At 33.8% G+C, this 24,174-nt stretch overlaps 1 protein-coding gene across 18 annotated transcripts in view; it reads left to right on the top strand.

Annotated features, from left to right (window-relative positions):
- Positions 1–1,404: 1,404 nt before the first annotated feature.
- LOC113198412 (sodium channel protein type 3 subunit alpha) overlaps positions 1,405–24,174 on the top strand; it is a 78,003-nt gene continuing 55,233 nt past the window's right edge. For 7 of the 18 annotated variants that reach the window (XM_026411130.2, XM_026411128.2, XM_026411122.2 and 4 more), the window contains exons 1-9: positions 1,405–1,668; positions 7,258–7,376; positions 9,283–9,372; positions 13,059–13,187; positions 13,858–13,949; positions 14,787–15,059; positions 16,235–16,298; positions 21,107–21,248; positions 21,952–22,158. In XM_026411130.2, the coding sequence (XP_026266915.2) occupies positions 1,405–1,668; positions 7,258–7,376; positions 9,283–9,372; positions 13,059–13,187; positions 13,858–13,949; positions 14,787–15,059; positions 16,235–16,298; positions 21,107–21,248; positions 21,952–22,158 (1,380 nt within the window). Of the gene's footprint in view, positions 1,669–7,257; positions 7,377–9,282; positions 9,373–13,058; positions 13,188–13,673; positions 13,766–13,857; positions 13,950–14,786; positions 15,060–16,234; positions 16,299–21,106; positions 21,249–21,951; positions 22,166–24,174 lie in introns of all 18 variants that reach the window. The other 11 variants (XM_026411131.2, XM_026411129.2, XM_026411127.2 and 8 more) reach the window with 3 other exon arrangements.

Genomic DNA, 24,174 nt, shown 5'->3' with positions numbered 1-24,174 from the left:
TAACTGCTACTTATGATTGAACATTCACATAACTGATTTCCTATAGTTTTGACAGTCCTGTCACATTTTCTGCAGACATATTTTTTTTCCTTCCCTGGAAAATTAAAGGGCCCCTCCACCTGTCTGCCTTCTCTCCTTTCCTTTCTCAGCCAGTTGCCAGGCATGTATGAAAATGCCCCTATATTCTGCACTCCTCAGGGCCTTCCTGAAGCTCCAGGGTCTGTTGTGGTCCCAGCACATTAAGAGCTTGTTTGAAGGAGAATGGTTTGAATTATGAGGATGCTTGAAGCCATGAGAGAAGAGAAATGCCTGGCAAAATGAAGATAATTCAATTATGATCATTGATTATAATACAGTGATTATTAACTCCAGAAACTATTCTAGACACAACATTAATTAACTTGATTGTTCCTTGCAATCCTGGGTCATCAGTTTTCCTATTATTCCCATTTCATAGATGAAGACTGAAGCAATGAGGAGGTAGTTTTCCAAGATCACATATCTGATAAGAGTGGCAGGGCCAAGGTTTAGAACAGAGGGAGTCTAGCCTCATTGTTCATTCTTTTAGCCTCGACCGCAACTGGACGAATCAGGAAGAATAATAATCAGGAAGCTAAAAAAAAAAAAAAAAAGTTTGACTTAATAAAAGCAAGAGAATACTAACCAAAGATGGACAAATTATTTGGGGAAGGCAGTAGCTTCCTTATTGCTACTGTTGATCAGATATTTTGTGGTGCTGCAGTTAATGTGGCTGACCACCAGAGCAGTGATTGGGTTAGACAAATAATTCCTTTCTTATCCTGATATTTGAGTCAGGCATGTATCAAAATCATTGCATTGTTACCAGTACTTTTTTATATGAAGAGTTAGTAAGTTGTGAAAAAAAAAAAAAAGAGTGTGTGCATTGGTGGAGAGGGAGAATGGGATTTTAAACAATTTTATCGACAAGTATTACTGGTATTACTCTTTTATCAAAAAAGTACTATAATATGTTTTGGCACAATAGTCTCAGAATAGGCTATTTGTAAGATTTTTTTTATCTTTCACTTACAAATAAAATTCTGCATATTTATTGTGTGCAATATAATATTTTGAAATATAGCAACATTGTAAAATGGCTAAATCAAGCTGATTAACATTCGGAACAGAATTTGAGTAGATCTGCAAAGTTGAATTATTAAAAATTAGATCAGGTGATGATGTTTCTGACTTTGAATTTGTAGTATAACACTGAAAGCATGACTTGTGGTCATTTAAAAATTACTTTTAAAATGACATTCGGGTTGATTTTCTTGTTCCCTCTTTGTCACTTTCTCTCCTAACTTTCGTGCATTTTTTTTTTCATTTATTGTAGGCAATTCTTATGCAAGAAGCTAAACGTAATTAAATGTGCAGGATGAAAAGATGGCACAGGCACTGCTGGTACCCCCAGGACCTGAAAGCTTCCGCCTTTTCACTAGAGAATCTCTTGCTGCTATCGAAAAACGTGCCGCAGAAGAGAAAGCCAAGAAGCCCAAGAAAGAACAAGACAATGATGATGAGAACAAACCAAAGCCAAACAGTGACTTGGAAGCTGGAAAGAACCTTCCATTTATTTACGGAGACATTCCTCCAGAGATGGTGTCAGAGCCCCTGGAGGACCTGGACCCCTACTATATCAATAAGAAAGTGAGTGTTGATTTTGTAACGTGTCTTTAAGCATTGAGCATTGATATCCTTTTCTAGGACTTATATACATATGACACCCATGATTTTTCTCCTGTGAAAGATTTTATAATACTCTTTACTGCCACTTACGTCTATGCACAGTACAATAAACAGAAACATTTATAAGAAATAAAGAATTGATTACACACTGAGGAAATAGGAATAAATAACAATTTCTACAATTCTCAATAATTGAAATAAATAATTAAACTTAAAATCGACACCAGCAAAGCTAAATATCTGCTACTGCTAACATAATTAAGCACACAATAGACAACCAAACAGCTGTGCAAAAGAAAAGAAAACTGTAACTATGGGTCTATGGTATGCTTTTTAGTTCTTATTTGGCTTGAAGTTTCTAGTGGACAGTAATAATCATCTACTTAACACTCTTCTACAGGCAGATAATACATGGAAGTGCAGGTTCACCAGGACATATATTTTTGTTTTCCACCCACTAACCTGGAATAGGATTAAGAGCTAATCTTAACCATACCAAGATTCTTATGCTGTATTTGGAATACTATATATGCTTAAAACACTATTGGGGGGAGGGAATTGTCAAGATTAAAAGTAAAATAAAATACCCAAACTAAAACAAATAAAACATTCAAGTTTTCTTCATCTATACATGACTTAGAGCAACAATTATGCTGGGTGTGGTGGCACATTCGGTAATCTCAGCAGCTCAGGCTGAGGCAGGAGGATCTTGAGTTCAAAGCCAGCCTCAGCAACAGGGAGGCGCTAAGCAACTCAGTGAGATCCTGTCTCTAAATAAAATACAAAATAGGGCTGGGAATGTGATTCAGTGATTGAATGCCCTGAGTTCAATCCCTGATAACAACAACAACAACAAAAAAGTAACCATTATGACTGTTACCTCTGAAGGTTAAATGTTCTGTAAGAATTAGTTTCTGTAGTTAAACAAGCTTGGTGATATTTTATAGGAAATATTAAAAGAACAAATTGAGGTGCTATGATTTCTAACTGGGTATTTTGGCATTTTATAACCACAATTTATGTTATCTTCACATGCATAAAAATATTTCAATATAGAAACTCAGGGTAAATTAATATCACTATGAGCTGGTAACTTATGGGTTAGGGAAGATGTTGAATACCTATTTTAGTCAAAGCAGACCCTTTAAAAAGCAATGATTGAGAAATTGCATTCTTTAAGCAATATTCAATTTATAGTTACAAAATAAAGGCTAGCTAAAGGAAATGACAGTTAATCATTCAGATGCAGACTAGCCTCTTGCTTTAAAAGAGTACTTCTCAAACTTGCCTGAACACATAGGTCACCACTAAATCTTATTAATATGCAGATTCTGATTCCACAAGCTGGGGTGGAGCCAGAGATTCTCCCTTTCTTTACAAACCATCAGGTGATATGATACCTATCCTGCCAGGACATAAATCACATTTTGAATAGCAAGCCTTCAAATGTTTTATTTAAGATCATAAAAACAAGTGAAAACAATTAAGCAGGTTCTTTTTCCCCCCTTTTTAAACTAGTTTCAGAAAAGATGGCATTAATTACATAATCATACACACCTAAAATATTTTTTCAGTACTGTACTGCAGAGTTGATAAACAAAGTTCTGAAATTAAGTTACAGTATTATTATAAATGGTGATGACAATGAGACGTCTCCCAAGAAACTGAAAAAAAAAAAAATTCTCCTCTGAGAACTATTGATCTAAAGTATTTGAAAAGATATCCTCGAGAGACAGGGACATTTTTCACTCTGACATAGTTAAAAATATTTTCTACTTAAGAAGAGGAAATTTCAGCTTGGTGGGATCATGGGGAGTGGCGGGTAGGGGAAAGGAGAATAATAGGGTAAACATCATCCAAGGGAGACAGACCTTCTCAGTAGCACCGAAAGGGCAGGGCCAGCTCATTGTGCAGGGGCTACCCTGGGCTAGCCTAATAGATGACATAAAACATTCTGCATCATTTGATTAAATCAGCTGGTTTTGAGTCAAAGCTCAGCAAGAAACTTCTGTTTATAATTGGTTTTCCCATAGATCTGCTGAAAGGAAAGAATGTTCTGGTTATGCCATTGTAATTATTTTAGTCCATGTGAAAGTAATATATCTCACTGTAAATAGATTGGCATCTGATTTTATGTGTCAGGCTTTCAAGTTTGGTTAATATGAGTCTGCCACTAGAAAACAGAATTGCTCTCTTTATGCTGACAAAACCAGTTGTTATTACCTCCAGAGCTGAGAACTAGACTTGGGTCATGATTTATTCCCAGTTTTGCTGTGACCCTTCTTAGGAGATCTCTAGTCAGGCTCTTTACTGTTGGCATCACTCCTGTTATAGATGAAGTACTGGTAAAGGTGGAGATTGAGGTGCTACTAAAGAAAGAGACAATGATGCATAGAAGCAGTTAATGGAATGAAATTAATAGAAGAAAGTCTAGAATTTAAGATTGTGGCGTGAAGCTATTTTAATTGTATGAAATAATACAAGCAAAGAGCATTTTAATAGCATAAAGCATAATGCGACTGTTTGCTGCCATTAATAAGTGATATAGTTTGGTACCACATATGGATGGATGGCGTCACAGTACATTTTCATGGCATGTAACTTGACCGTGGTGATAGTGTGGAGATAGTGACAACAATAATAGCAGCTAATATTTGCTGTGCTTATACTGTGTTGAATATTACTTGAGTGCTTTTGCTCATTTAATATTCTGTGCACCATTGAAGTGGTTACTGTTGTTAGCCTTAGTTTACAGACAGGGAAGTAAAGCCCCAAAAAGGTAAATTAGCTTACCAGGTCACAGTCCATAAGTGTTGGATACAGGATTCAAATTTAGACAGTCGAGCTCTAGAGTCAGAGCTCTAAACCACTAACTATATAGAGTATTTATTAATATAGTAAAAGGTTTGTGGAAAAAAATTGGTTGTATTGTGTTTTTAAAACTCTATAATTGATGTGGTCCTACTCATTGAGATGTAAAGCTTACTCTTGCTTCAAAGTAGCAAAAATTTTAGTGAATTTACAAGCTGTGCATTTGCCTGAGAAAAAGAAGCAAATAGTACTCCAGAGTAGAAAACAACAACTGTAATATAGTTCCAAATATGGTACTTACAATGTAGTAGCAACGGGAACTATTTTTTTCTATAGGCACACCATTATTTATCACTATTTGAAAACCTGACTTTAAAGTTGGCACTAATCCACCCAATCATCTGTTATTGCCTCAGGTAATTTCCAGTTTGTGTACATAGTTTAATAATATCAGAGCCCTAAGTTTCAAATGTTTTTCTTGTAATTCTTACATTATCTAGGACATTGATATTTTATTCCTAATTTTTCATAACTGAAGGTTTTATGTTGGGTTTTGTTCTCCAGAAATGAACTGGGATTATGTTCTTAAGGTCTTCCCTGTTCCAGAACATAAATTTAATAAAGATGCTCTTGGCATGTTAGCCTAATTCCACTAGTACTACACAGGCTAATCCTGCAGGAGTAGCAGAGGGTTCCATTTTTTAAAGGACATTTAATTCCTGCTCACTCTGTTTTTGGTGATATTTCAAAACAAAGTCCTTCTCTAATGTTGCAAGTAAAAATTTCCTTTTCATGGAAATTGTTTGAAAAGCATGAATTAATGCACCTTAAAGTATAGTGAACTTTTACATGTTATTGCTGTCATTGAATGCCTAAATTGATCTTGATTGTTTAACTGCAAGATTTAATGATCTAATCCTTTGAAATCAAGACAATCCTGCACTTCAAGGGAAGTCTTCCCAAAGTCCACTGACCCTGCAGATAATCCTAGTTGTAATCTTGCTAGTAAAGGTTAGTTTACTAGCCATCTTCATAGAATTTGTGGGAGTTTATTAAAATTGGTTAGTTAAGTAATGGTTGGCTCCAAGGTCTTTAACAGTAAAGGGCGAAGAACAGAGAACATGTTTTCCCTGCTCCTTATGCCCACAGTACAAATATTTCTGCCTACCTATTCAAACAGAGCTTGTCGTCAGTGAACATGAATATATGGGATATAGCCCATAGTTAAAGGGTAAAAACATATTATCAAGTAAATCAATACAGAGAACAGATGTCATAAAGGTGAATAGCATCTTAAAGTAAACCCATATTCAATTAAAACAAGTGTTTAGTTTAAAACTATGCTATTAAATACTGCAGGGAGAAATGGAAAAGTCAATTACAGACTCTTTGTGCTCAGTGGTGTACAACTACATCTAACCTAGTCCTCCCTAGAATGAAGGCTCCCAAGGAAATTGCTGCTTGAATTCTGGTTACATGCAACATGCAAAAGAATGCAAATTTATATACTAAGACTTAGTGGTAAAGGAAGCAATTAAGGAGTGGTCAGAAACAGTGTGATTTGTTGGGAAAGATGTGAGGAAGGAGGTAATTTGACAGCTGAGGACATGCCCAGAGAGCAGGATTTATCAACCCCAAATGCACGTTAGAATCACAGAATCACTCAAGGAAAGCATCCAAAATACCCACATCTGTGCCCATTCTGCAAAATTTTTGATTCAGTTGATCTGATGTGAGACTTAAATTTCAGCAATTTAAAATTCTCTCCAGCACATTTTGGCATGCAAGATTTTTAAAGAGCCACTGATATAATAGTGGGTCAATTTAAGTGGGACATTACTGTCAAATCTGTCCTGGAGATGTCTTCCTGAAATGGCAGGGAGTTTTCATTAAATGACCTCTCGGGTTCCACCTTTCTCTAAGATTCTGTGACACTCATTTTCAGAGTCAGAGGGAGAGTTTGACAGGTTGTGAGTAGGACTGAAGAGTGGATTGAATTGGCTGAAGCTGAGATGACTCTTACAGGAGAAAAGAAAAGATGATCCAAGACTGACTTATTTGGCAATCACCGGGCAGCATAGTTTAGATGCTAGGTTGATGATTATAGCTTTCAGATCATAGAACCTTAGCTATGGAATGCCCTTCAAAGTGATGTTTTCAGGTTAATTTTCAATGCAGCTGTCCCTTCTCAGTATTAGCTGGGAAGCTGATCCCTTCCCAGCTGATGTGCAGAATCAGCAAAGCCAGGTAATTCAACCCACTTGAACAATTTTTAAAAGAAGAGAACAACTAAAGGGACAATAGGAAGCCACCACACATTTTGGAGTTAAAAGATTTGATTTAATTAAAATATCTAGAAAAACACTATTTTAATAGCATTGTGTACAGAATAATCTGAAAAGTTACCAAAAACTGGAGACAGATGGCAAGCTTTAAATAGAATTGAAATCTGTAAAGCTACATTATAATTTGCTAAAAAAATTTTGTGTAGGATTATCAGTTTGTATCAGCAAGTTGGAACCTTAGAGACAGATTAGATAATAGTAAAGTGTATTTTATAGATAATTTTATGTTAATTTATGGGAGAAACACCTAACATGTATACTTTACCTGTTTATAATGGTTTAAACAAATAAGTTTGAACAAACACATCAGAAAAAAAGTTTTTGATGTATATCAACTCTTCAAATAAGCCACATGTCTAATTTAACAATTTCTTTCTCATGTTTTCTTTTTCAGACTTTTATAGTATTGAATAAAGGGAAGGCAATTTTCCGATTCAGTGCCACCTCTGCCTTGTATATTTTAACTCCATTAAACCCTGTAAGGAAAATCGCTATTAAGATTTTAGTACACTCATATCCTTTTAATGTGAATTGTCCAAGTGCTATTTCTAAAAAGAAAATTTTAAAGAAAATGTCACCTTTATTGCAAAATCCTCATAAAATTTCTTTGAGATTAATGGTAGGATTGTTAGTTTAATTGGTTTATTGCCTTTGGCTTTAGCATGAAACTTTATGTAATTAAGATTATTATAGAATCATTATTATAATTCTTGAAGTAAATTTGAAAACAGTGTAGTGAATTCATGTGGAATGAATTCATGTGTAAATGAACAATATTTGTATAGTAGGTAGAAGACCTGATCCCCTTCAGACTTTTATTAATTTTAATTAAATAACTAATCTTAATTAAATAATATATAACCTTTGCTAAAAAACATAATTTATTGTGGTTAATATTATTATCTGTTTTACTAAATGCTCAAACTCTTTTGGGGGCATGAGCATTGAACCCAGGGCACTTTACCAATGAGCTGCATCCCCAACCCCTTTTTAATTTTTCATTTTGAGACAGGGTCTTGCCAAATTGCTGAGGGTTTCACTACGTTTCTTAGGCTGGCCTTGATCCTCCTACCTCAAGCTCCCAAATTGCTGGGATTACAAGACTTTGCCATTTCACCCTGATAAATGTTTAAACTTTTGTACCTTAATTGGCTATATATCTTGGCACCTGAGTCTATTCTCCTCTTTTCCTTCTTTCATTCCTCCTTTAGTAAATATTTATTAAACTTTCATTGTGCTTCTGTATCTGGTTGATAATATATGAAAAACTATTTTTTTCATATTTGTTAAAACTATTCGTAGTCTGAGACTGTAGCTCATTAGTAGAGTGCTTTCTATTATGCACATATACACATGGCCCTTGATTTGATCCCCAGCACTATCAAAAAAAGAAACTATTTACATTTTCAGTCAAAAGAATTTTGTGAAGGGGAAGAATATAAAACTAGGTGTAGATTCTAATAGATACTTAAGAAATGATAAAATAGAAAGGTGATTTGATTCAGGCATTGTTTAAGAATGGGCTTTTATATAGGAAAATTCAAAACAGGCTTATATATAAACTAAAAGACCGGTTCACCTAGAGACAGAGAAAATGGGACTGACAACCTTTTGAAGGGCATTTGAATTCTCTCATTCTGGGTTTATATTGGAAAGTAAAGTATATTTTTTAATACGATATTTATCTCAATATAATCATAAACTTCTTGCAGTGAGGTCTGTATTGAAATACCAAAAGAAATGATTACAATTGATTCTTCACAACACTTCTTTACTGGTTTGGAATGATGTGGACCAGATGCAGGAGGATAGCTAGATGGCCTCTTGGGTTCCCCTAGAGTTTAAAGTGAAAACAAAAACATTAGCAAATAATGTTATCTTATTGACACAAAATTTTATTATGTTGTAAATTATAAAGGAATGAGTTACATCACTACAAGGAGAATCTCCCTACAGTGGAGTTCTCAAGGTGATCTTTGAAAATATTGTGCTTATATTTCTCAGGTTTGTATATTGCATCCGTTAACCTATTGTCCCCATGGAGTTTTTTAGTTAGATCAGAAGTGCAATGATTCCACTTATATCATACTATAAACCTAAAAAATGGTGAGTTACCCTTCTACTACAACTTCACAGAACTGACTTGAATGAAAAATATTTCTCATTTGCTTCAAATACTTAATTCAGTTTTGTGAGCATATGATGTAAAATTTCAAAAAGAATAGACCAAGACCATGTGACAGGCTTTAGAGTTTATTATTATTTTTACCATTGTCTTAATACTAATAAGTAAGATTGATTTTCGAGTTACATTGTGTTGATAAATTTTGGTGTGGTGGTGGTGTGTGTGTGTGTGTGTTGGATCATTTTTAAATATCCATGAAAACAAACTAACAATTATTCCTTAACTATAATCTACCTTATTCAGCATGCTTATCATGTGCACTATTTTGACCAACTGTGTATTCATGACTTTGAGTAACCCTCCTGATTGGACAAAGAATGTAGAGTAAGTAGGAAAAACTTACTGGAATGAGAAATGCACACATGTATTCTCTAGCTCTATCCTTGTGGTTATGGTCTGACTTACCATTTCCACTTTTTGAAGTCAGGCTAAATACTTCTAAGAAAAGTTATATTTCCATAATATGAAAGAAGATAAGGAATGTTCTTTGGGGGAGGTTTTCTTCTTTGAGGTAAGTTTTTTTTTTCCCAACAAATTCATGATAGTACCCATTTAAAAGAGGCTATCAATTAGCATCCACTAAACCAATCATTTACGTCTTAAATTTAAGATTCAATCATTGTTACACATTATAGATGCTGCAGTCCGGCTGCAGCAAAATAACCAGGGAGTGACGAACAACTTGTGTACCTTGATACAGCAGGAGTAGGAGCCGTTTATTGTAGGACAACAGAGGTATTTATACATTCCACACAGCTTATCTTAATTAGCATAAACTAGATACATCAGTCAACCAATAAGGAATCTCCACACTTAATGGCGTTACTTCACAAACCACTCCCTCTGGCAAAATGCCAGGCGCCATCCAGACTTGTTTACAGACTCTAACATATAGATATAGTCCTGAGCAGTCTCAGATCCTGGCTGTCTCATTCTTTCTCCCTTTGAGACAAAGATCAGGGGCAGCTGTTTAAACATTTGTTAAAACAGTTGATTCAGTATTTTAACAGAATCAATAGGAAAACCAAAACATGTTATTTCTTGAGGTCCCTAACCTAGCCCTTTATATGCACTAAAAGAAATGCTTCCATTGATCTTTCACTTTAAAGTACTTTTAATTTCTAGAGATTTTCTATTTAACTTTTAGAAAATAAAATGTTCCTCATTGTTTCAAAACATTAATATGAAGCAGCACAATTTCTATATTATCACATTATTCTCTTGTCAGTCATATATGAGATTGCTTATGTCAAAGAAATATGCTTTTTAGGGAAATGGAAGATATTTAGGTCATATAGACTATTTATGTATAGTATAATACAATGGCCAGATATTTGATCTATTCAGTGAAAATTTGAATACACTTTTTATTTTTATAAAGTAATGTCCAATGGAAATAAAATATTAAAGCAAACACTGTCATTTTTTATTTCTAACCATTTTTGAAGATTTCTATTAGAATTTAATATTCTATTCTAAGCCACTGTTTGTCAGTGATTTAACATGTTGAAAAATTTTTTAAAAATAGTAGTTTGAAAATGCTTTCTAGAAGGTCTTGTCATAAAGAGTCCAGTTCTTTTGTTGAGGCAGGCCATTTAACAGAGCTATTAGTTACCATTTGTGATTCTGGAGTTAACAAAATAGACACAGCTATATAAAACTTCTGTATGTTCTTTCCCAGCAGGAATTATTGAAGCATTTAAACCTGTATAAATTTCATTTATTTGTATTAAATTAATGAAAAATAGGTAAAGGTGGTATTTTATATATATATATATATATATATATATATATATATATATATATATATATACTTTAACAGAATTGTATTAATGTACAGACATTTTAACCCATTATGAAATAGTCAGCATTACAGAAATTTTGAACTGCATTTTTCAGTTAGAAAATTTTGTGCAATTTTTCTGATCAATTATCTCAAGTAGCTGGACAGAAAGGTATCAGGAAAACAAGCAAAACAGTAGTGGTTACTGCATAAACAAACAAAAACAAAAACCTAGAGTCCAATGAGAAGAGAAAACAATTCAGTTCTGAGATGAAAACAGAAGCCATTGAAATTGGAAATGGTCCCTGTACAAAGATGTGACATACCCCAAATAGCCTCAGGATGATACAGTATAGTGAGGAGAGTGTTATGTAAGGTAGGGCCCTGTTATAGATTCCATAATCACAGAAGAAAAGAATAATAAAAATAAAAACAATCCTGTCACATGGATGGAAGAGAGAGCAAGATTAGGAGTGTAGTAGGGGTTGAGCCAAGAAAGATCCAGGTCTCCTAATTCCTACATACCTGTCCAATCTAGTTTGTTAATAAGCACTTTGAATACCTGTTCTATGTAAAGCTCTTTCTCATAGTTCAGTTCTAAATGTCTTTCATGTACTACCTACACTGTATGTCCCCATATAGATTACATTTCCTAAAACAAGATCAGAATACTTTAATCTCTCTGAGAGTAATTTCACAAACTGCCTAAGAATAGATAAGAGCATTAACCCCTAACATGACAAATAGCACATATATGTAATGTGTCTCTAAGTCCTTTTAAAAGAACACATATCTCTCCAAATAGAAATGTCATAGTGATTATATTTAGTACACAATGATCCAAACAAAAGTGCAAGTACACATATAAGTTTGGGATTGTCAAATACATATTCTCCTAGTAGTCAGCTACTTCGTAATTTTGCAAAGATAGGAATTATACTTATTGCTCCTGAAACAATTGAGTTGTCAAGAAAAATGGAAGAGAATATACTTAGGAAAACAGGATGTGAATCTTTCTGCATACATTTTTCTCCGATTTCTTTGTTCCGTCACATGAGAAAACTTTCTGCAGAAGAAAGTTACAAATACCTATCCCAACATTATGCACATATGACACACTGGTAGACTGGAGGGTACAATGGATTTTAATAAGAGCAAATGAAATCTTTGTGAGTTGAGTGAAGTATTCTTAAAAATAGACTGAGATTGGACTTTTAAAGAACAAAATGTTTAAAAATGAGTAACCTCAACTATTTCTGGAAGAAACAGAAACAAAAATAACTTTATTGTCAATGCTCAAAGAAAAAATGAACTACATTGAATAGCAAACAAAAGTCTTCCATCATTTTGGAGGCTGAAATTGGAATTTAAGCAAGAATTAAATGATTTGACCCAGTGAGTTGAAAAGAGATAGTAGCTGATGAAAAGAATTTTTTTTAGCTGTGAATTTTGGTAACTATATAAATATAGACACATACAACATACCAGAGAACCGAATCATTTCTTGTGACTGTAAACATATATATACAATTATGTATGGTGAGATAGAAAGAGACAGGAGAGGTGGGTAGTTTTATAATTATGCCTGACCCTTAATGACAAAAAATGAAGTATATTTTCCATATAAAGACACATAAAATAAACCTAAAATGAATCTAATCATTATGAAATTTGAATAGAAACATTTTCATACAAGTGAATCCAAGCTATGTTGCCTGTAGAGTTCTGTCCAATGAAGGAGTCATCAGCCTCATGTTGCTATTGAATTTGGCTAGCTTTAGCTTTTGAAATGATGATATTTGGGATATATTGATTTCATCAAAATATAACATGGAAATTAAGTTCACTTGCTCCTTCTTACTTTGTAATTTGGCCACTGGGAAATAGCACATCACCTTTGTGGCTTACATTATATTTCTGTTGGACATTTCTGTTCTAGAGAATCAAGCCTATTGATTATCCACAAAATACATGAAACTGTTTTTCTAAAATCCAAAAAGTATAACAAGAACAGATGCCTGAAGAATATGTTTTCTCTTCACTTTAACCTTTTACTTAGTCTAATAAGATTAATTAGACTAGAAGATTCTTTGACATAGAAATCCAGAATAAAAGTTTAGTGAATTGAAAAAAAAACACACACACAAGAAGGATTTCATATACTTGAAAACATGTGTTTTAACAGTTCAAATTAAATTATTAATTTTGGTTTGGATGCTTTTCCTAGGTACACATTCACTGGGATCTATACCTTTGAGTCATTTATAAAAATCTTGGCAAGAGGGTTTTGTTTAGAAGGTTTTACATTCCTTCGTGATCCATGGAACTGGCTGGATTTCAGTGTCATTGTGATGGCGTGAGTAATTTTCAAAATTTTATTATTTCAAAGGGAATGGCAATAGTTACAGCATAAACCAGGATATTGAGACATATCACGAATGTAGAGCTTTCACGTTAGTCAAGTTAGCTATATGCCTCATGTATTTTGAGAATACATATTGCAAGGTAAATAGATTTACTAAATGAGCAATAAATGGAATTACTCTGATGTCACAGTATTTATCTTCATCAAAATGAAGTTATTCATTGACTAAAATTTAATAGCTACAACTGTACTTTGATTGTTTTTGCAAACAGAAATATCCATATTAGTGAAACCTACATAGAAATAAAACAACAATTTTTTTTTTCCTTAAAGGCACCCTTCAGCAGATGCCACCCTGAGGTCTATGGCAATTCTGTTTGTTTAACTCAAGGGGCTATATATGCCAAATCCAGCATTAATTATTTCTTTAGCATGAAATTTTCCAAAACTATCAGTAACTCTGATTTAATTCTACAGGTATGTAACAGAATTTGTAAGCCTAGGCAATGTTTCAGCTCTTCGAACTTTCAGAGTCTTGCGAGCTCTGAAAACTATTTCTGTAATTCCAGGTAAGAAGAAACTGGTGTAAGGTGATAGGCCCCTTATATCTCCAACTTTTCTTGTGTGTTATTGTGTTTGTGTGTGAACTCCCCTATTACAGATATGTGACAGAGTTTGTGGACCTGGGCAATGTCTCAGCACTGAGAACATTCAGAGTTCTCCGAGCATTGAAAACTATTTCAGTGATTCCAGGTGAGAGCTAGGTTAAACACCGAGGCTGACTTTATATACACTACAATAATATTCAGGTTGATATCAAATGTATGCAATTAACCTTGTTGCTTATTGCTCACTGGTTACTTTAAGGAATGCCAAATAATGTTTCAATGTCAGATTATTACCTAAAATTTTAGTAATTTCTGCTTCTTTGTAAAGTCAGCCTTTGAGTTTAACAAAAAATTGCATGAGACATCTACTAAAAAAAAAAGATATTACTGGTTTTGTGCTCTCTCTGTTCCCACCCCCAACTTCTCTCTCTTGCATATGATGCAAAGTTTTGTCTCTTGCATTCTGATGAAGCTTTGCTACCATGGCTTTACTGATTTGTATTTTACCATTCACTGTAGATCTATTTCAAAAATAGATCTTCTTTGATAAAGGAGAAAAGATTATATGGAAAAGCATCCACATTGCATGGGATTTCTATATCTTAAAATTCTTTTCTCCTCTAAATCACTGCTACTTGGAGGCTAGTGTAAAGAGTGGGTTGGAGGGAAATAGCCTCATGAAACACAGGATCCGAAAGGAAAAACAACTGCAACTTTGTCTTTTATATGGCAGCACATAAAATCGCACAAGCAAAACTTCCTGCCTAGATATTTAAACTTTAATTTTGAACCTCCAGAAAGCATACCGTTCATATTGAAAGTCTGCGCTTCATCTGCTTTCCAGATCATAAGGCTGTCCATAAAGCTTTGGTGTGTACATGGCCAAGCAATATTTTGTGGGGAAATAGGAATGTGTGCAGCTTGTGAGAAAAAAAAGTCATGGTTTATGACACTCTTCCTCAATTGAGTTATTTCTCCTCAGGTCTGAAGACCATCGTGGGGGCCCTGATCCAGTCAGTGAAGAAGCTCTCAGATGTCATGATTCTGACTGTGTTCTGTCTGAGCGTGTTTGCTCTAATTGGACTGCAGCTGTTCATGGGCAACCTGAGGAATAAATGTTTGCAATGGCCCCCAAATGATTCTGCCTTTGAAACCAACACCACTTCCTACTTCAATGGCACAATGGATTCAAATGGGACATTTGTTAATGTAACAATGAGCACATTTAATTGGAAAGATTACATTGGAGATGACAGTAAGAAGTATTACCACATATGTTAACCTTAGTGTTGCTGAGTGAGTTTGCAACTAGAGATAGTTGAGATTTTGTGAAGGTACTTTCTTAAAAACCTTATTCTAATTAGTTATACATGACAGTAGAATGCATTTTGACACATTGTACACAAATGGAGCACAACTTCTCATTCCTCTGGCTGAATATAGTGTAGAGTCACACCAGAAGTGTAATCATACATATATATAGGATAATAATGTCCAACTCATTCCACTGTCCTTCCTATCCCCACAACCCGTCCCTTCCCCTCACACCTTTCTGCACAATCCAAAGTTTTTTCATTCTTCCCCACCACCCTCCATTATGAATTAGCATCCACTTATCAGAGAAAACGTTTGGCCTTTGGTTTGTGGGGTTTGGCTTTATCCATTCATCTGTTTAAGGGCATCAGAGTTTAGCTATTGTGAATTGAGCCGCTATAAACATTGATGCACCTGCATCACTTAGTATGCTGACTTTAAGTCCTTTGGGTATAACCTGAGGAGCGGGATAAATGGGTCAAACAGTGGTTCCATTCCAAGGTTTCTGAGGAATCTCCATACTGCTTTCCATAGTGGCCGCACCAATTTGTAGTCCCACCAGCAATGTATGAGGGTACACTTTTCCCCACATCCCCGCCAACATTTATTGTTACTTGTATTCTTGAGAACTGCCATTCTGACTGGAATGAGATAGAATCTCCGTGTATTTTAATTTGCATTGCTTTAATTGATAGAAATTTTAAACATTTTTTTCATTTATTTGTTGACCATTGTATTTCTTCTTCTGTGAAGTGTCTATTCAGTTCCTTTGCCCATTTATTGATTGGGCTATTTGGAGTTTTTCGGTGTTATTTTTTTTTTTTAATTCTTCATATATCCTGAAGATTAGTGCTCTATCTGATGTGTGTGTGGTAAAGAGTTTCTCCAATTCTGTAGGCTCTCTCTTCATGTTCTTGATTGTTTCCTTTGATGAGAAAAAGCATTTTAGTTTGGATTCATCCCATTTATTGATTTCTTGATTTTACTGCTTATGCTTTAGGAGTCTGGTTAAGGACATTAATGAGCATGTCGAAAATAACTGAAACAAATTTGGGGATTTTATTTAGTGTGAGTATGACTGATCAAATGAAAAGAGTTTATTTTTTATATTAACAGGTCACTTTTATGTTTTGGATGGACAAAAAGATCCTTTACTCTGTGGGAATGGCTCAGATGCAGGGTAAGGAATACAATTCTTTAAAAAAAAAAAAAGATGTCAAATCTTATGAAAAGAAATAAAGAAAACAAAACAAAAAGAAAATGAAAGTCAGGAAAAAATACAAAAGGATACTTACATATAAATAATGAGAGCATGTCTGCCTACCTAGCAAGGGCCTTGTCTGACTTTCTGAATTACCATTGACCCTAAATTCACAGCCTTTGAAAAATCATTCCTTTGGATAAAGATGTTTTCTCCAGAATTTACACTCAGGATGTACCTAATGTATTTCTCCAATGAGTGAAGACCCATAGTCAGCTTTTTCTGTAAACCCATCAGGATTATTTAGGAAGCAGAGGAAAAGAACACAAGGTGGGCACATTTTTGTTAATGTGCGATTGTACTGATGAAGTAAGTTTTGTTGTGGCAAAAAAAAAAAAAAAATCCACAAAAGATGCCGTATGTTTCAAGAAAATGCCTTGAAAATTCAGGTATTCTTAAAATCGCATGAATCTCTGAGCAAAGAGCCAAAGGTATGTCCAAGTCTGAGCCAGAAAACTACATAATTCTTCTATTTGGTTACATTCTGCAATGAGAGATCCTTTGATATCTTAGTCATCCTTCTAATCTCTCACATTTAACATATTTTCCCAAAAGTACTAAAAATTAATTTTAAATCAAGACAGATAATGTTTTAAAAGCAAGGAAAACAAATAGTAGGTGACTCAGAGGCCATAAAACTTGAACATATTTTAGGGCATCTTAGAACAGAAAATTGGTGTGGTCATAAAATCTAAGAGCATCAATGGAAGTACATATTAGTCCTATAGATAGAGCTTTGGGGAATTTTTTTTCCTGACAGTTTTGGTACATGAATGTAATAGATAAGAGCATGGATTCTAGGTTCAAATTCTAACTCCACAATCTGCAAGTTCTTTGAACTTGCAAGTGTACTAAACTCTTGGTTACTTCAATTTATATATCTCTAAACTTGGAAGAGTAATACAGTCCACTCTTAAAGTTGTTGTGATGAATATTTATTTAATGTACATAAAGCATTTGTACTAGAACAGGCTCTGTCATAAGCATTATAATTTATAATATCATAAGCTTATAATAGGATTGTAACTAATGCTGTTATTTATTATTATGGTTAACTCAAAAGACTAGATAAATGTTTGGATAAGGCTAGTTAATGCATATTTTATTCCTATGAAAACATAATAATCACTTCTCTTTAATAAATACCTACTATGGGTTAAGAAATTTGCATGGTAAAATTGATAGTCACTCTATTGTTAAATGTCAAAATTCTAAAAATATCTACCCAGTTTCAAGACTTCATATAAGGTCACAGTAATAAAAATAACATACCATTGGTAAAAAAAAAAAAACAACTGGTATATAGATCAATGAAACAGAACCCAAACCCCAAAATAGTCATGTAAAAATATAGTCAACCAATTTTTGACAAAGAAGCAAGCAAATGTAATTCAATAGAGTAAACAAAATCTTTTCAACCAATGATGCTAGAACAATTTAAAGAAACAAAACTAAAACAGAACATATATCTGCAACAAAACTTACTCAAAATAGATTATGCATTTAAGTGTAAGATATAAAACTTTTTTAAGAAAATATAGGAGAATCTACATAAATTTGAGATTGGTTATATAACCAATTAGCACAGTCCATGAAATAAAAAAGGTGATAAATTGACTTTATTAAAGTTAGAATCTTCTCTTCTACAAACACATTCTTAAGAAAATGAAGAGACAAAGCACATAATAGAAGAAAATATTTACAAAACCCAAATCTGATAAAGGACCTACACTCAAAATATACAAAGAAACTCTTAAACTCAATAACAAGGAAATAAATAACCCAATTCAAAAATGACAAAAACTATCCCCCCTCCCTTCCCCTTGAGGATAGGAAAGGCAGCAGAATACAACAGACACTAGTATGGCAATATGTAAATCAGTGGATGTGTAACCGATGTGATTCTGCAATCTGTATACGGGGTAAAAATGGGAGTTCATAACCCACTTGAATCAAAGTGTGAAATATGATATATCAAGAACTATGTAATGTTTTGAACAACCAACAATAAAAATTTTTAAAAAAGAAAAAAAAAATGACAAAAACATCCTGAACATACAACTCACAAAAGTATATATACAGATGGCTAGTAAAATACAAAAAGATGGTCAACATTATTTATTAGTAGGCAACTACAAATTTAAACCTCTATTAGTTTCCACTGTATACATATTACAGTGACTAAAATCTCCAAAATACTGGCAATATCAACTTCTTGGTGTACCAACTTGTGGATGCAAAATAACAGGAATTCTCCCTCATTGCTAGTGGGAATGCAAAAGAGTTTGGTGGAGTCTCACAAAATAATCACAATTTTTACCAGATGATCAGAAAACTGCACTATTAGATTTTCAGTCAACCAATATAATGACATATCTATACCAAACCTGTAAGTGAATATTTGTAACAGTTTTGTTCATAATCACTAAAAGATGGAAGCAACCTGGATATCTTTAATATATGAATGAATAAATACATTATTATACACATACAGTGACATATTAAGTGATTTTAAAAAATGAGCTAATAAGACAAAAAAAAGACTTTAATGAATCTGAATGCATGCTTCTATGTTTAAATAAAGCCAACCTGATAAACATACATGATATGATTCCAAATATATTGACATTCTGGAAAAGAGAACAGTACAGATGAGAACAAGATCAGTGTTTATAGGGGTTCATGTTTAAGGGTTAAGTACGTGATTAAGTGAAGCATGTGGGATTTTGAGGGTGGAGAAAGTATTTTATGACTCTGTAATGGTGAATACAAAACATTAAGCATTTGCCAAAACTCACAGAACAAAGAGTAAACCTTAACATACACAAATCATTTTAAAAAATCCTTTGTAATGTTTAGGGATCCCAGGATGAAATAATAAATATGAAAAGACTATTTAAATATATTATGAATGTATGAAACCATTTGACTAAAGGAAGTGGCATAATAATGTGCTATCCTAAGTCACTCTAGAAATGAACAGGGTCTGTGAGACTAAAGGGCCAAGGAACAGTACTCTAGTGGATAAAGTCATTGCTCATGGTGGTATGAACTGATAATCCTAAAACTACTATGCATGTGTACTGGCATAGAACAATTAAGCAAGTGGATAGTGGATAGAAGGAGGCAGATTTCTCACTTTTGCAGTGACATGTTTCAAATAAATGGAGAAGTCTAGAATGATCCTGTGGTAATGGATTTGAGTTGGAGACATGAGCATGACCTCAAATTTAGCTTAATCTTAACACAAATGATTTATGTATTTGTGTGTGTATATACATCACAAGTTAACATATATGTGACCTTGTTCTGTGAGGTCAGAAGCACTAGAAGCAATGAGATCTTAGTAGCAACAAACACCCAGCTAACATCTGACCTTGGTTTTTAATACTGTTCTCCAATAAAAGGAAATGGGAATCCTTGGAGAAATGGTTGATTAAAGAACTAGTGTGGAAAATAAAACGAACCTATAGCATCTTGTAAGGTCAGGAAGTACAAAAGTGTTAAGAAAAAAATAAATAAACAAAAACAAAATATGCAGCCAATGGGTATATCAAACTGGTACAAATATCAACAATAAAAGCTGGTAATGACCAAAGATTGAAAAATTGAGCAAGTAAATATTACATTTTAATTCAAGGTATAAAATGAATATTCATGACTATGAATTGATGTGAATAAGTAATCAAATAAATAAGTGATAATGGACAAATATCCCATGCAGAATTCCAAATAAATTTTATGTATATACTGCCTTTAAGGAGATAATAACTGTGCATTCTTTAAGTGTGGACTGCACATTCTGACTTTATTCCAAAGAGTGTAGTATAAAAGAGAAAGAAAAAAGTAGAGTTACAGTGAAGAAACCGAGCAAACACTATGTCCTGTCAGGTGATCAATGTTGTCAACAATGAAAAATGACATTGATTAAGTGCATGATTTTGGCATGATGAGAGGATAATAGTACTTTTATTCTGTATTTTTCCACCCCAAAATCGATAACCCCAAAATAATAATGAAATAAACACGACATAAATCCTAACTTAGGTACATTCTATAAAATACCTGACTTGTGCTCAAAACTGTCAAGTTTGCCAAAGACAAGGAAAGTCTGAAAAACTATAGAACCAAGAGGAGACTAAGAAGACATGAGGATTAGATGTTTGTGTGTCCTGGAATAGAAAAGGGATGTTGAGGAAAAATTGAAGAAATAGGAATAAAGTCTAGACTTCAATTAATAATAAAGTATCCATATTAGAAACTGGGCATGGAGGATGTGGGAGATCTGTACTATTCTCATAGATTTTCTGTGAAACTAGAATTGTTCTAAATCATAAATTTTATTTTAGATAATTCTACAGAACTAATTGAAATAGCCCATTAATTAAGTGGTTTCTCACCCTTCAAATGTTTTCTGACATTCAGCTTTTAATTATTTGTTATTGCCACTTTGTAGAGAATAATTATGGTGTCAGAGCCAAAGATCTGCAGTTCTAAATGTCTGTAGATATGGTTCCTTTATGCCTAACTTGATTCTGGTTTTCCTGGTAATTCTGTTTTTTATTTGATGAGTTTCCCTGTGAGCAGGCACCTAAGTGTTCTAAAATGGAAGGCAAAAAATAATCCATTGCAGATAATTCCAGGTTATGACAATTCCTACAAAGCAAGATGGGTTGGACTTGATATAATTTCTATACTGACCTCATTATCAACCCTCTTTTTCATAGTCAGTGTCCAGAAGGATACATCTGCGTGAAGGCTGGCCGGAACCCCAACTATGGCTACACAAGCTTTGACACCTTCAGTTGGGCCTTTCTGTCCTTATTCCGTCTGATGACTCAAGACTACTGGGAGAACCTTTATCAGTTGGTAAGATCCAAATTAACGTGAATAGAATCTTTTTTGAACATATATAAAATTTTAAGTATGGATATTTCTTTAAAATACTCTGGAATACATAAAAGGGTATGGTATAAAGTAAGTGTGCATAGAATCCTTACTGCTCAGTCAGTTATATAGATGGAGAGTTACTTATATGAAAGGCATTCTGCTAAGGGCTGGGGCAAATGCAAAGAATGCTCATGGCTTTGAGGAGTTTATAAACTAGTCATGGAGATTAGAAACAGCATGTAAAAGGATTTTACAAAGTCAATTATACAAAATTTTCAAATTAAAGCTGTAATTAATTGAAGCTAAAAGAGGAAGGAAGGAAGGTGTCTCTTCTAGAAGATTTAGAGGAGGATGCTATGGGTGAGAAGCCCAACTGAAAGAAATGAAAGATCCAGTGTTCTCCGTTGTTCTATCACCCTCCTTTATTCACCCTTCAAATATATATCCAAGATGCACTAATGTGAAATGTATTTATATCAGATGCACTATGGTCAAACTTCTGATAATTTGATTATTACTTTCGTATGTGTGTATGCTTGCATATTTTAGGAGCAAAAGAAAATTGATCAAAATAAATTGAGTACTAAAAAGCATTCATCTCTTGATTTCTAATTGTGATGACTAGATCTTTATTTGGGGACACTATTCTAAAATACTGATAAATTTCTCTTTTCTCCCCTAGACATTACGTGCTGCTGGAAAAACATACATGATATTTTTTGTCCTGGTGATTTTCTTGGGCTCTTTTTACTTGGTAAATTTGATCCTGGCTGTGGTGGCCATGGCCTACGAGGAACAGAATCAGGCCACACTGGAAGAGGCAGAACAGAAGGAGGCAGAATTTCAGCAGATGCTTGAACAGCTTAAAAAACAACAGGAAGAAGCTCAGGTACAGAGTGATAAATAAGTACAGCCTTATGATTGTTTTAGTTATTTAGTAGGAATATTTTTATTGTATCACAAGGGTTAAGTTGGAGCTAGCTTCTCATTTTGAGTGTAGAAATTACTTTTAAAAAAGAAAATCATTCAAACCTAAAATTGTTTCTGAAGTTACAGCCCAAGAGTTCTTTAGACACTATACATTACCAAGAAATTAGCTAGTAGCTAGATAAAGAGTTAGAGATAACATTTACTATATGATTACCTCATGGAAACAGAGAGAGGAATCTAATTTTTAGTTTAATTTGAAAAGGAAGTATAAGTGGCATTTCCAACTATTACTGTTTCACCTCTAATTTTCTTGTTTTCTTCTGAAGTTAATTGATTTTTAATATCAAAGAGATGACATTATGTATACCAACACTTAACCATTCTTCAGGACATCTGCATTGCAAAACGTGTTCGCTACAGTCCATATCAAGATATTAGGAAGTCATCAGAAACTAAACACCAATTTCAGATTTTTATTAGTATTAAAGTTGATTTGGTTAGGGGTTTAGTGAATGAGTCACTCAGGTCTTAAGGAATGCAGACAGGAGCACAATATTGGAGCAAAAGGGGAGTAGGGGAAAACATGTATTTTAAGATGAAGACGGTGAGAGATTGTGAGAATCTGATTCATGTCAGTTGCAGATACAATTCTTTTACATCTTTGCCAACACTTGGTATGGGCAGTCTTTTTAATTTAGGTCCTTCTACTAAGCATCTCATTGCTATTTTAATTTGCATTTCCCTAATGCTTTTCATGTTATTATTTTTTACCTGTATACTTCTTTTTTGAAGTGACTGTTCCAAACTTCATCTATACCCTTTCTTTGTTAGTGTTTTTAGTTAGGCTTGGTTTTGTATGAATTTAATTTTGAATCTTCTTTATATATTCTGGGTACAAGTCCTTAGTCATATATATTATTTGTGCACATATATGATACTTTGCAATTATAATCTCCCAGTTGTGTGTGTACACACACACACACACACACACACACACACACACACACACACACAACCTCTGAGACACATTCCAAGATTTTTAAATATTTTTTTTTTTATTTTTATTTTCAAACAGCACCTCACTAAATTGCAGAGGCTGGCTTTGAATGGGCAATCCTCCTGTCTGTTCAATCCTCCTGACTGTCGTGCCACTGGGATTATAGGCATGTGTCACTGCATGCAGTTACTAACTGTATTTTTTGAAGCAAAAGTTTTTAATCTGAATTAAAATTTCCACAGGAGGGCTCTCAGAGAAGATAGGTTCAGCAGAGACCTGAATACAGTGTTTTCTTCCTAGGTACTAATCTCTCTGTGCCAAGAGTCCCACAGGACGTTCCAGTCCCTTAAAGGAAGAGAACATGGAGGCAACTTCCGCCTCACATGTGTCATTTTAGTTTATTTAATTTATATAATTTTTGACTTTTTAAAAACTCAATGATTTTCATGTTGCATCTCAGAAATTGTTGCCAAACCAATTCCACAAAGATTTTCTCCTATATTTTCTTACAAATCCAAATAATTTTACATTTTACATGAAGGTCGATGACTTGTTTTAAGTTAATTTTTTGCATAGAGTGTGAGTATTGTATATTCTTTTTTTGCATATGAATATGGAGATATTCCAACAGCACGTATTGAACATAATATCCTTTCTCCACTAAACTGACTTTGAACCTTCATCAAAAGGTTATCCACACGTAAGTCTGTCTGGGGGATTTATTCTGTCCCGTTTATTTGTCATTCTTACACCAATAGCACACTCTTTTAATTACTGTAGCTTTTTATATGCCTTGAAATTAGATTATGCTAGCTCTTCAACTTTAATTTTCTTCTCAAAGTTGTTTTGTAGTTCCATATGAGTTTTAGAATAACCTAGTCTATTTCAGTTTGGTTAATTTTTATTACTCTGTCTTCAAGTTTATCATCTTTTCTCAGCAGTGTCTAATGTGCTGTTAATCCCATCATGTGTGTGTGT

Source organism: Urocitellus parryii, chromosome 1 (assembly GCF_045843805.1).
Source record: "Urocitellus parryii isolate mUroPar1 chromosome 1, mUroPar1.hap1, whole genome shotgun sequence".
NCBI classification, from domain to species: Eukaryota; Metazoa; Chordata; class Mammalia; order Rodentia; family Sciuridae; genus Urocitellus; species Urocitellus parryii.
The sequence above is the reverse complement of the archived record's forward strand: the minus strand, read 5'-3'. Positions and strand labels throughout refer to the sequence as shown.